The sequence below is a fragment of the Mixophyes fleayi genome, chromosome 8, assembly GCF_038048845.1.
Source record: "Mixophyes fleayi isolate aMixFle1 chromosome 8, aMixFle1.hap1, whole genome shotgun sequence".
Classification (NCBI taxonomy): Eukaryota; Metazoa; Chordata; class Amphibia; order Anura; family Limnodynastidae; genus Mixophyes; species Mixophyes fleayi.
The window spans coordinates 66,376,866-66,390,057 of NC_134409.1; the positions used below are offsets into that span (position 1 = coordinate 66,376,866).

The 13,192-nt window shown below is 41.9% G+C and overlaps 1 protein-coding gene across 1 annotated transcript in view; it reads right to left on the reverse strand.

The window, feature by feature from the left end:
- Positions 1–411: 411 nt before the first annotated feature.
- The window catches only part of C8H1orf21 (chromosome 8 C1orf21 homolog), a 102,613-nt gene continuing 89,832 nt past the window's right edge, over positions 412–13,192 (reverse strand). The window contains exons 4-6 of the mRNA XM_075182666.1: positions 7,674–7,750; positions 5,090–5,150; positions 412–954 (exon numbers count right to left, since the gene is read on the reverse strand). Coding sequence (XP_075038767.1) covers positions 916–954; positions 5,090–5,150; positions 7,674–7,750 — 177 coding nt within the window. The 3' untranslated portion in view covers positions 412–915. The remainder of the gene's footprint in view (positions 955–5,089; positions 5,151–7,673; positions 7,751–13,192) is intronic.

Sequence of the window (13,192 nt, forward strand, 5' to 3'; positions counted from 1 at the left end):
GTTTGTGTATAAGAAGCATGGCACTTTATTAGTTGCCTTGAAAGGTTAGGTCCACCCCTCCCTCCCTGTGGGCAGCCACAAGAAAAGCGTGATGTAACCAAAAGCCTCTTAGCTTGGAACCATGCCAGCCTTTTTACGGTGTGCTGAGTACTGCAAAATAGTATGCAGTGCCCAATACCATAATTATAACACAATCAGCAACTAATTACACACAGATAAATATTTTAAATGTGCAAAATGCAGGGCCATTTGTTGTTTCTGTACATGAAATGAAAAAATGCACAAAGACAAAGAACACAGATGTTTATTTTAGCAAAATAATAATAATAAAAAAGTATATATATATATGTATATATATATATATATATATATATATATATATATATATATATATATATATATAAAGTTAACTGGCTGTGGACATTACTATGTGCATCAAATTGCAAATCAAATGTCATCAAAGTGTGAGGATTTATTTGTTTAAAACAAAAAATAAGAGGAATAGACTAGGGAGGTGTCCCCAAATCTTTCACCAGACTAAAAACAACATTCAGCTCTGCCATTTTAATCGCTAGTTCCCCAATCACAACAATTTTGCAGTCTAGAGCCCTCTAATTGTTCAACAGGATAAACATATCGTAGTAACAATCTGGAAGCATTAATATCTCCTGCTACAATACGCCAATTTTCTTTTCAGATGACAGTCCGCTATGTTTAAAAAGAAATATACGCATTTGCAAGGATACAGTATTGTAGTTGTCGGCAAATGGATTCTGAGTCAATAGTTCACTTTGAAATACTGCATTTTCACCCGCTTATTTCCTTTACATCTTTTTGCCATATGTTGTTCAGTAGAAAATCCAGTGGGTAGTACATCATAAAAGATATTTACACACTTTTCACAGGAATTGTAAGTCATGTAATGTCATCCTCTTCTGAGCAATAATCCCGACCCTAGAAAAAAACAAATACATTAAGGATACAGCAGCAGACTGTTCAATATATAACAAGTACTCTGCATTCAATGTGGGAAGCAGAAAATTAAAACTAAAATACCGTTGGTAATAAAAACAGACAAAAGCAATTCCATGCTAAAGCTTATACCGAACATCTACTTAAAACTATTTTTTTCTAATTTATAGTACATGAAATATTACCTGCCTATCATTTGCATCAGGGAAGGAGATAGGAAAGTTAAATGAAAACAAACAAACCATGTTTGGTGCAAAGAGTTATTATTGTCAGAGCTGCACAATGCTGTCTCACAATACTTTACAATAGCCTTGTATATGCAGGGGCACACATATGCCTCGTTGATAATGTTTTCAGTAAAACGTTATGTACATACTGCAGGAGAACAATGATTGTCAATGAATAAAAGCGACATGTCAAAGTCAATTGGATTTGTAACTGGTATAAAAATGGGGTTTGGGTGGGCGGACAAGGGGTTTTGGCTTAGGAAAATATATCCTAATATCTTATTTTCATATGTTGGGAGGTTTGCCTTGTGTACAGACTATAATGCCAAAAACCAACTGGGATGCTTCCTAATGTCTTGTTGGCATGTGTTACAGCACCCTTTTCTTGGTCACAAATTTTCATAGATATAATACAGATAATCTCTGTGCCCTGCCTCCCGCCTAGCCATCTCCGTGCCCCGCCTCCCGCCTAGCCATCTCCGTGCCCTGCCTCCCGCCTAGCCATCTCCGTGCCCTGCCTCCCGCCTAGCCATCCCTGTGCCCTGCCTCCCGCCTAGCCTGCATAACCATCTTATCACAAATATAAAACTGTTTTGGGATTACGGCTTTGGGACAGGGGGCATGACCATGGTGTGATGGTGGTGTGGCAACACCCCAGAGTGTGTGCCTAGGTTTTGAAGTGCTAAGCTGCCCTGTACGCTCCTCCCCTCCAAACACCTCCTTTGCTGTTAACACCTGTTCACTTTTGCTCTGCCAGGCAGAGAAGCGGTGAATAACAAGTAAACGTCTACATTTCCCACCTGCGGGACAAAGCTTTCCTGATCGGGATGGCGAGATAGAGCGCTCAAATTGACACTGTTGGGGGGTATGGTGGGTGATTAGAACAGAGAAGTTTCATCACACCAATGACACTGTTGTTTTAAAGATCTACTGGAATATCCTCTCAGTTCAGCTGTTGAACTCAGTCAGTTCTATTGTCATTGCTGTTGCCATCATGTTGATCAAGTATTCTGGCTGCACATGCAGCACAAAGGCAAAACACTTCTCCAGAAACGGGATTAGTTTAGTATAAATGGTGAAGTAATGGTTGGCAACAGCTGATTGTCAGTGCTGTGTAAAATGTTGGTGCTTTATAAATAGAGGATAATATTAAAGCACTGAATTAACATTTATGCCTCCCTTGGCCTTCTTTGGTGTCCACTGGTGTCCCCATCCTCCTCCACATGATTGCAGAGCCAACCCACTACCTCTTCTATAGAAAATAAAGTATTCTACCAGTAATTCAAAATTGTTTCTTCATAAGATGGCAGACATACCCAAGAAAAAAATGGTAAAACAATGTAAGAAATGCCAACCTGCTGCCCCTAAATCTCTGCCATCCTAGTCTCACGCCTATAGGGCCTTTCCACAAATTCAGGCCTGATTTACATAAATGTCACCAATATAGCATGGGACACGAAGTGGCTTGGGATCTCTGGAATTATGGACACACTACTGGAGGACCTACATGCAAAGAAAAAAAAAAAAAAAAAGCTTGTCTCTTTAACGTGTTTTTATTCACCAATCAAAGGAAGCAACTTGCTCTCTAACTTATTGGTCGGCAATCATGTTATGGTTAGTAACGTATTCATAATGGTTTATTTTATCTGGAATTGTTTTTCTACCTCTTGTAATTCATTACCTCATACAATGGTGTGTGACACGTGGTCCAGTTATGTAACAAGGTCAGACTTAAAACGATCATACCAACCATCAAGATTATTATTTATCTTTGTTTTTTGTTAACTGTGCCTCTTTGTGTTATTTGCCTCTTACTTATACTGTAGTACCATGAACATGTTACTTGCAAAACGTTTGTGCACCTTGCTGGGAATTTGTGTCATTATAACAGCAGGTAATGGGACTCAATAAGGCATTGACATAGGGAGAAACATTGCTCATTGTTAGCAGCCACGGGCACTGTCGCGACTCTCTTCCTCCTGTTGGTGGCGTCCCGGCCGTCTCCATGACGACCGGGGCGTCACTTCCGGCTCTCTCGTCCCGGTTGCCTAGGCAACAACCGGGACGCTTAGGGTTCCCTGCCGCCGTGCCCGGCCAGCTGTCAAACAACTTGGCGCGCACAGGGCTGTTTAGGCTCATCCGTCCTCGGCTGATTAGATCTTTATGTTTCAGCCCTGACTAATTGTGCAGCTGGGTACTGCATTCTCATTGGCCATCAGCACTACTATTATTTCGGCAAGTCCTGGGGATACTTGCAGGGCTTTATACTGATTGACTCTTAGTACTATTTAAAGCAGTGAGGACTGAGCCTCACTGCCAATTATAGCGTTCTGTTCCAGTTTGCTACCTGCTCCTGTGCTGTGTTGGTGTTTAACCTTTGATTGCCTTACCTGTGTATGACCTCTGCCTGTTCCTGGACTCTGAGCCTTTGCCTGTACCCTGACCACTGCCTGTACATGGACTCTGAACCTTTGCCTGTGGTCCTGACCCTGCTTGTTCCAGACCTCTCCGCCGGCGCTCCATCAGGCCAGCCAGGCTTTACCATCGTTGCCTGTCCGCAGACCTCTGGCCTGTCTCTACTCCGTGTATTAACTCCTGTTCCTGTAGGCTGCTGTGTGACCATAAACTTGTACTACACTGAGTTTAAGACCAGGGGACATCCGAGTACCTGTGAACGTAACCAGTCTCTACGGGAAAGGCGGTTGCTATAGGTGAAGACCTCTTCTGCTAGTTCTACAAGTTTATGCCGCACTGATGGCCATAACACTCATTAAATGTTTTAATCAACGTCAAGCCTCAGCAAATAAGTCATTTGGTTTGTGGTCCAAACGTATTGGACAATTTCTGGGGAATGGTAGTGTCTATCAAGGAGAGGAGCACTCAGAGATGTGTTATACATTGCTATACTGCTACTTAGCATTATACACTAGGTCAGTGGATTCCAAATTTTTTCAGTTCAAGGCACCCTTACGGTTTCCAAAATATTTTCAAGGCCCCCTAAGCCAAAATAATTACCAAGTAGTCCCCCGCCTTGCTTACCACTGGCTCTAGCCAGGCTGGTCTGCGGGGCAGTGGGGCAACTGCCCCCCAGGCCAGTCCCATGGTGGGCTACCTTGGGCTGGGTCACCTGCATTTTATTTCTGTAAAATAGGCTACTGAGTTGAGTCTTGCCCCCTGGGCTGAAATTTTCCAGCCCTCCCCTGCTATGAGATCTCCAAGGCACCCCAGGCAGCGTAGGCGCACAGTTTAGGAACCACTGCACTAGGTATTACTCCTTTCTCACTGAACTATGATCAGCATGCTATTTTGAAAAGCAGAGCCTGCAGCAATCACTTTTAAATAGAAACTATAGGACCAGACAGAAATAAGCAAAATAAATAAAACCATAAGAGTCTTCGAGTAGCAAGAACTTAAAACATTGAATTTAAAAATTCTTAAGCCTTGGCTTAAAAATACATATGACTGATTTTTGTAATTACTTTAAAATGCACTTGTGACAATCTAGTAAGAAATTGTATTCTAAAACAGCATTGACATTTACATAAAATGTATCGCTCCAATTAATAAATGAGCAAAAACTCAAGCATCACAACATCATGTCATGCATCCCAACCAAAGTGCTGAAGCCCTAGGCCTTTCAAATACTGAAATTACAGCACTTAGGTTGGCTAAATTATAATATCACTGGAAGGGTGTCAGACGTGCAATATATTTCAATGGGACCTGCCTCCATTGAGTCCCAATGAACAATGGAACACAGCTAATAAAAGGATGGAGCAGCACTGTTTCTAGCCAATATCTCCATCTACTCCCAAATGTTGACATGCAGTTTAATTTTGAAAATGTTCCAGCCTAGAAGTCTAATTTAACTCTTTCATTGAACTATGTACCTTTTCGATTTTTTCATCCAACATTCTGAAAAACTCTTGTTGACTTTCAGAGATGTGTATGCTGAAAAGGAAACATAAAAACAGCGCATTGTTTTTCTCCTTTTACAAAGTTTATTTTTCAAATTCATTAAACCAGCACAATCAATAAATGCCTATATAATAAATGAAAATCCCTACAATCCTACTACCCTGGAGTCAGAAGCCCGTCTGTTTGCAACAATATTTCTTCATATTTTTAAATAGTTTGCCAATCAATCCATGGGTAGTAATGTCTAGAGTGGGAATTATGGCCACCTGTAATCCCTCTGCAATTGCAATTAAATGGGGGGAAAACAGGGATGGGCAACATCCGGCACAGCCAACCTAGTCTGTCTGGCACACCGAGCTCCGCAGCTGCTTCGCTAAAGCAACCAATGATGGCCAAAATGGAGCTCCTATGCATGCGCAGCAGCTCTGCTTCGGTCATCATCGGCGGCTTTAGTGAAGGAGCTCCCAAGTTTTGTTATGGAATGGAGGAGTGGTGCTGACTCCAAAGATAAGTATAAGAAACACTAGCAATAGGGGGCACAACTATGTGGCATACTATGAATTGGGGGCACAACTATGTGACACTATGAATTTGGGGCACATCTGTGCGGAAAAATATAAACTTTTCTATTTCCATAGACTAAAAGGCAGAGACCAATACCAGTGACACAAAAATCGCTTACATTAGAAAGAGTGACTGTCCATAAATCCTGACATGATAAAAACTTATATGTAAAAAATGCCGATAGTGTGAATGCTGAAACTAAAAATAGCGACAGTCACATTGCCGGCATTAAAGGGGCAATGTGAGTAGCTGTATACAGAAACAATCAGATGAATGACAAAGACAAAAAAAAAGCGTGGGATCCCACCTTACATACACTACAAGAAGATTTTCCAAGGACGTCTGGATACAATATGGTGTCTTTTGACCGAGGACAAGAAGATATTTACACGGACTTTTGGAATATTTATTTTGCCCTTTATTATTTTTGAACTACTCATGCTGTTTTTGGGGACAGCTATAGGACCTTTGGGAATATTACGGTTTGTTTAGGACATGGTTACAAGCATTATTGGATTGCAAACTTAAAAGAAGAAATGAAGACATCTGATGAGAAGTATTTTTTTTTCAATTTTTAAACAGATTTGGTTACAAAGAGGGAGTTGTTTTAGGGGTTTTATTCTTTTAATTAAAGTAACGTGGTGTCAATGAGGGTGGTGTATTTTGTTTAACATTTTACTTTGTGGTGCAACAGGTCGCAACAAGCCCTGGGTGTCAGGGCATGGTGGCACTTGTGGTTCTCCACGTGCCAGCATGCCCTGACAGTTATAGGTATGCCCAGACTGTTCATGACAGCCCAGACTGGCTGGGACTTGTAGTTCCACAAGCTAAAATTGTGTTTTTGTTCTATTTTTCCAATTTATTACCCTACACCCGCCGCCCCAGGAGTGTAGGCAGAGCTCTAGTGCTTTCAGAACTGGGCTGGATTTTCCTAGAGGGGAGGCCTGCACATTTTTTTTGCAGACCCCACTCCTTCGTGAATCAAGCCCAGTGCTGAAAAGCCTGGGGTTGGTTGTCAATATGGCAGGGGGACCCCTGCCGCTTGTCCCCCTGCTATAGCACCACCCACCCCGGCTGTTTTGCCTAGTGCTTGTTGTGGTGAAATTGGCGGGACCCCATGCATTTGTTTTCCCTGATTTCGCTGCAACCAGCAGTAGGATGACAGCGCTTGGGTTAATAGTGTTTATGGGTGGGAACCCCGTGCTTTTTTTTTTGTAATTCATCCGATTTTTACTGTATACAGCGGGCGGGTCCATTCACATTGTCCCCTTAATGCTGGCAGTGCGACTGTTGACATTTTCAGTGCCAGCAATCACACTGTTGTCATTTTAGGAATGTCGGCATTTCATACATATAGGTTTTATGGTGTTGTGATTTATTGACGGTTACTGTTTTTAATGTTAGGTATTTCACTATTTTATGTGTTGGGAATTTTGTGTCACTGTTATTGGTGCCAGCATTTTAGTCATAATTCCTATGATTAACACACACACACACACACACACACACACACACACACACACACACACACACAGGCTAAGAGGTTAGCACTTCTGCCTTACAGCACTGGGGTTATGTTCTACCCGTGTTTGCGTGGGTTTCCTCCAGGTGCTCCGGTTTCCTCCCACACTCCAAAACATACTGGTAGGTTAATTGGCTGCTAACAAATTGACCCTAGTCTGTGTATGTGTGTGTGTTAAGGAATTTAGATTGTAAGCTCCAATGGGGCATAGACTGATGTGAGTTTTCTGTACAGCTCTACAGAATTAGTGGCGCTATATAAATAAATGGTGATGATGTACATACACACACACACCCCTGGGCTTGACTAGATTTTAGTCGGCACACTGAAAAAAAAGTTGCCCACCCCTGGGTTAGAGTAACAGGTGAGTTTTACTCTGAATACATCCAGGGACTGTGCACCTCAGATTGAGCCAACTAGTGCCAAACGTGTGAGCAGAATGAAAAAATTGAAAGAAGTTTCTAGCTTACTTTATTCGATGCTGATGCCCAGGTCCTGGGGCTTCATTATTATTTCTAGGTCGAACATTATGAGTGGCACTTTTCTCCTGAAATACAAACAATATTAGAATTCAGATGCATCATAGCATGTAAATGCTGTATATAATAGCATACAGATTTCTTGTAAGATGGACATTTGCACACATTTAATGCACACTGCTGTCTTATCAAGGTCATGTCAAAATGAAAGACGAAAAGTTTACCCTGTCTAAGCTCAATCATACTCTATGGTAAAAACATTCATTATTCACTACATGGGCATTTCTCTATAAAGATCAGAGATCTCAATGTGAGAATATGTCTGCCCTCCATTCCAGTCAAAAATTGAAGGGAAGAAAGGCAGACCATACAGTAATAATGTGTTTTTGTAAACAGCACTACCATTTACAGAAAATGGGCCATTGTGCACATAGTTGTAAGCAGTTTATTCACACAACACAGATCTGATCTGCCAATTTAGTACATTTCACCTAAATTAACCCAACATCAACTGCTGGGGGCAAACATTTATTGTTTTATGTGATCAAATTAATAAATCCCAACTGGATTTTGCTTGGTCTACCTGAAACAAATCAGTCTAATAATTATCTGTGTGCAGGTTCAAACACTAACTAAACTGCGGGTTTATGGACAATTTGAATTAGTAGATTAGACACAAAGTAAATACAGAATATCTACAACTAGCAATTGTCTGGAGCAGCTCCAGGTTGTACTTCCAACAGCCCTTATAATGATGCAACACTATTTACATGGTAGATTAGTGTCAAATGGATTACAAATATATTACGTATGCAGTTACACAGACTCCATGAATCAAAGAGAGAAGAATAGTTATATGTACTACTAAGTAGTAAGGAGAGCTGAAAGGCCCATTGCATTTAACTTGTATGATTTCAATGTACATTATATGTTTGACAAAGCTTATCTTCTTTTAACAAAAAAACAGACAGACTTTTCTTTCCTTCTGGTATTTTGTATTCTTCTTTCTGGTCCAACGCCTGCTTTGTCTTCCTATTCAAGTTTAGTAAAACCAAACATCCAGAGCTGGTGCTGGAATGTCCAGCACCCACTAGCCGCAGTGTGCACATGCACATTGAAGCTCCTTTGGGAGTTTGTACCTGTGTTACTCCCCCATACCGCTACAATTACTCCGATCCAGCTCTGAATACAAGTGGGCACATCACTAGCACAGGAAAAAACCATTTGCTGCACAGACAGGGAGCACTGGCAAGCATGGTGCCCTCCTGCCAGTCTTACTAGGCTGTGTTCCACCAGCCCTGCAAAAATCCTAACATAATGCTATTCCACAGTGCCAGTTCTATATGCCATCACCACAGTGCCATCTTGTGCATGAGTATAGGAACTGTCAGAATCCATAAAGTTTGCAAAAACAAGGTTTTGCAAGAACCTTGTAAAAGCATACATTATAGTCCTATCCACCTATCCAACATCTATTTTATAAGTAGAAAGAGTCTGTGGGCTTCATGTAGAGTTGCACGTACATCTTTTGGTCACATCTTACACTTGCGGCTCCTTACATCTGGAGAGGCAGAATGGGGGAGGGAAGGGGCAGGGTACAGTAAGGGATGTTCACATTATTGCAATCGAGGTACACCTATATGCAGACACATCTGACAGCAGAAGGTTATTTTGTGAGTGCTGGTACAACGAGACAATGACGACGATGAGGATCGGCATCACTAGCTAGCTGATTCTGATTGGACGTTTACAGATTGACCTGATCCCACTGATCGTATTTAAATAATTAGTGCGCCTGCTTGATTAATAAAAGTCACAGCTGTCTGTTTGCATTTATTAAGTGATATTTACCTACTTTTTCAAGTATTTTTTAAAAGGAAAATAACATATCTTTGTATTTAATTTAATGTAACTTGTATTTGCATTTAATTATATTTTGTATGGTAACATTTTTTAATAAGACAATTCTCTCTTATGACAGTTCATTACATTACTATATTGTGTACAAAATAATCGTAAACGCGCAAGTGGCATTAACTGAACACTGTCAAGACACATCTCTGCTCTTTCTCTACACTACTCTTGTGTTCCTGACAAACGTAACGCCTATCTACGTGTGCAAGAGCACATCGTCAAATGCGTCCAATTAAACAAATACATGTAAATGTGCTTTTCATACAGGTATCTCTTCCTGCTAACCTAGATAAAGTAGACATTGCGGAAATTGCTATGGGTAGTAAAACAATGTTTCAGGCATTTGATAAACATGTCATATTTTTGTGGACTATCTACAACTGTTCACTGCTAGATACATTGGTATCTTAAGGTGAAAACTTATCACAGTGTTTTAAAGAAAATCCGTTCCAGGGTTATAACTTGACCTCTAGTATTACATTTTCCATCTAACTTTAGTTTTATAAGCAGCAACTGACAATATCCAAATGATTTCTTCTAGGACTCTCTCGCTTTGGTCGCTCATTCTTACAAGATTCTTTTCTTTACATGCCCTCAATTAACCTTCAGAGTACTTTAAGGTTTCCTCACCTTTTTCAGCTTCTTTTGTCAAAAACACAATTGTTTCTAACCTTGAAACCTTGTCTTTACTCTTTGCAAGCAAGAGTCATGCCCTATACAGTGTGTCACGGAAACAGTGCTATGATGGAGGCAGATGTTTTAAGACTATATAATAGCAAAACAATTCCAAATATTAAAATTCATGTTTTAATGTCAGATTCAATTGATGGCCACCATGATGCCAGTTTATGGCATCATCATTCATTAGAGCCAAACATCAGAATCACACTGGATATCATCATTTATCAGACTGAAACATCATCATTCATTAAACTCAAAACACATTTGTCAGGAATGACACATGATGAATAGCAATGAGTGACCAGCAACGAGGGAGGCGGAACAAGTTATGATGGATGTGGAAGGAGTAGATAGCTAGATAGATACACACACACACACACACACACACACACACACACACACACAGAATGCTTCTAACCTCAAATCACAACCAAACAGAATTATCATCTAGTCACTTTTAAAGTATATATCATTTATGCAGTTACACAGACTCCACACATCAGAGAACAATAATTGTATGTACTACTGAGTAGTAAGGAAAGCTGAAAGGCATATTGCATTTATTTAACTTTAAGGATTACCCCGGCGGTTCCCAAACTGTGCGCCGCGGCTCCCAGGGGTACCGCGGCGCTGTCACTGGGGTGCCGCGGGCCAGCCATAAAAAAAGAAAGAGCACAGAAACTTACCAATCCATCGGGCGCCGGGACCCAGCAGCCTCCTCTCTCTCGCAGCTGTCACTGAATATCGACGTCAGTAACAAGCTGCTGCGGGAAAGAGGAGGCTGCTGGGTCCCGGCGCCCGACGGATTGGTATGTTTCTGTGCTCTTTCTTTTTTTTATGGCTGGCGCGGGGCAGAGGATGGGAACAGAGAGCAGAGGATGGGGACAGAGAGCAGAGGATGGGGACAGAGAGCAGAGGATGGGGACAGCGGGGCAAAGGATGGTGACAGAGAGCAGAGGAAGGGGACAGAGAGCAGAGGAGGGGGACAGAGAGCCGAGGAGGGGGACAGAGAGCAGAGGATGGGGACAGAGAGCAGAGGATGGGGACAGCGTGAGAGGGGCAGTGGAGGGGGACACAGCGTGAGAGGGGCAGTGGGGGGGGGACACAGCGTGAGAGGGGCAGTGGAGGGGGACACAGCGTTAGAGGGGCAGTGGAGGGGGACACAGCGTGAGAGGGGCAGTGGAGGGGGACACAGCGTGAGAGGGGCAGTGGAGGGGACAGCATGTGAGAGGGCAGAGGAGGGGGACAGAGTGAGAGAGGGCAAAGGAGGGGGACAGTGTGAGAGAGGGCAGAGGAGGGGACAGCGTGTGAGAGGGCAGAGGAGGGGGACATTGTGAAAGAGGGCAGAGGAGGGAGGACAGCGTGACAGAGCAGAGGAGGGGGGACAGCGTCACAGAGGGCAGAGGGGGCAGTGTGAGAGACGGCAGTGTGTCTGGATGCAGAGGGGGCAGAGTGCCTGAGGGCAGAGTGTCTGGATGCAGAGGGGGCATTTTTGCATACAACTAAATAAGTATTTCTGTCCTGACCTAAATACTTATTACAATTTTTTGACCCAACTACTTCTAAAACAGGACTGCTCAATAATTATTTTGGAGGGGTGCCTTGAAAAAATTTGGAGACTCTAAGGGTGCCGCGAACTGCAAAAGTTTGGGAACCACTGGATTACCCTATAGACGATATGTTTGTACTAGCTTATCTTCTTTTAACAATATGCAAACCTTTCCTTCCTTCTGGTATCTTGTGTTGTTCTTTCTTGTCCCACATCTGCTTAATCTCCCTACTCAAGTTTAGTCATACCAAACATCCAGGGCCAGTGCAGGACACTCCAGCCCCTACCTGCTTTAGATTACACATGTGCAGTGAAGCCCCTTTTCGGGCTTGCACATGCGCCACTTTGCCATACGGTAGAGTTTTATTCCGATCCTTACTCTAATCAGAGCAGGGACTCTGAATCTAAGGGGGCACATCGCCAGCCATGAAAAAATTAAATTTTTTGGCACAGGCGGTCTGGTTCGCCTGCTGTTCTATTAGGCTTACCGTGTTAAGTCGGCCCTGCAAATATCATAACACTTTTCCACACTGCCAAATCTCTACTAATATATTATCATCAATTCCTTTTTGAAAAAAATTGGTTTACAATTTTACAATAGTTGACACACAACTCTCTCTTCCAGTACAGTGTATTTCTGTAGATTTACTCTCCTGCCAAAAACCGAACATAGAAAAAAATCACTGTTCCCACACTCCCAAGAACTCAAAATAATGAATGATGCCTGAGATACGTGAACTACCATATCCCAGATCATATACCATCAAGTATCAGTTTTAATTTAATTTTAAATCAAAGAGAAATGTAAATTCCAACAGAGTGAGCCATTCCATGCTGACATTTACAATGAAAACCTTTTCTAACCATTTATATCCCAGGCAAAAAGAAATTAACTGCTAAGCTTGCATCTGCTTTTCTCCTATCTACACCACTTCTCCTGGAAAACTAATAAGCTCCTTTGGATTTCAATATCATTTCTATGCGGATGGTACACAAATTTATCTATCCTCTCCTGGTCTCTCACCATTTGAGCTGTCTTGCGTTACCAACTGTCTTTCTTCCATTTCATCTTGATGTTCTATCGCAAATTTAATCTTTCAAAAACTGAATTAATAATATTCCCAACCAAAAACAGAAGCTTCCTGCCTGACATTTCTATTTCTGTTGATAACATGACCATAAATCCCACCCCGCAAGCTCGCTGCCTAGATGTAATCCTTAACTCACAACTATCCTTTGTTCCTCACATAGGGCCTGAGTCATTAAGGTAAGTAACTACAAAAATCGGAGTAAATGTTCTCCTGGCCAAACCATGTTACAATACAAGGGGTGCAAATTAGTTTATTGTTTTGCAGATAAGTTAAAT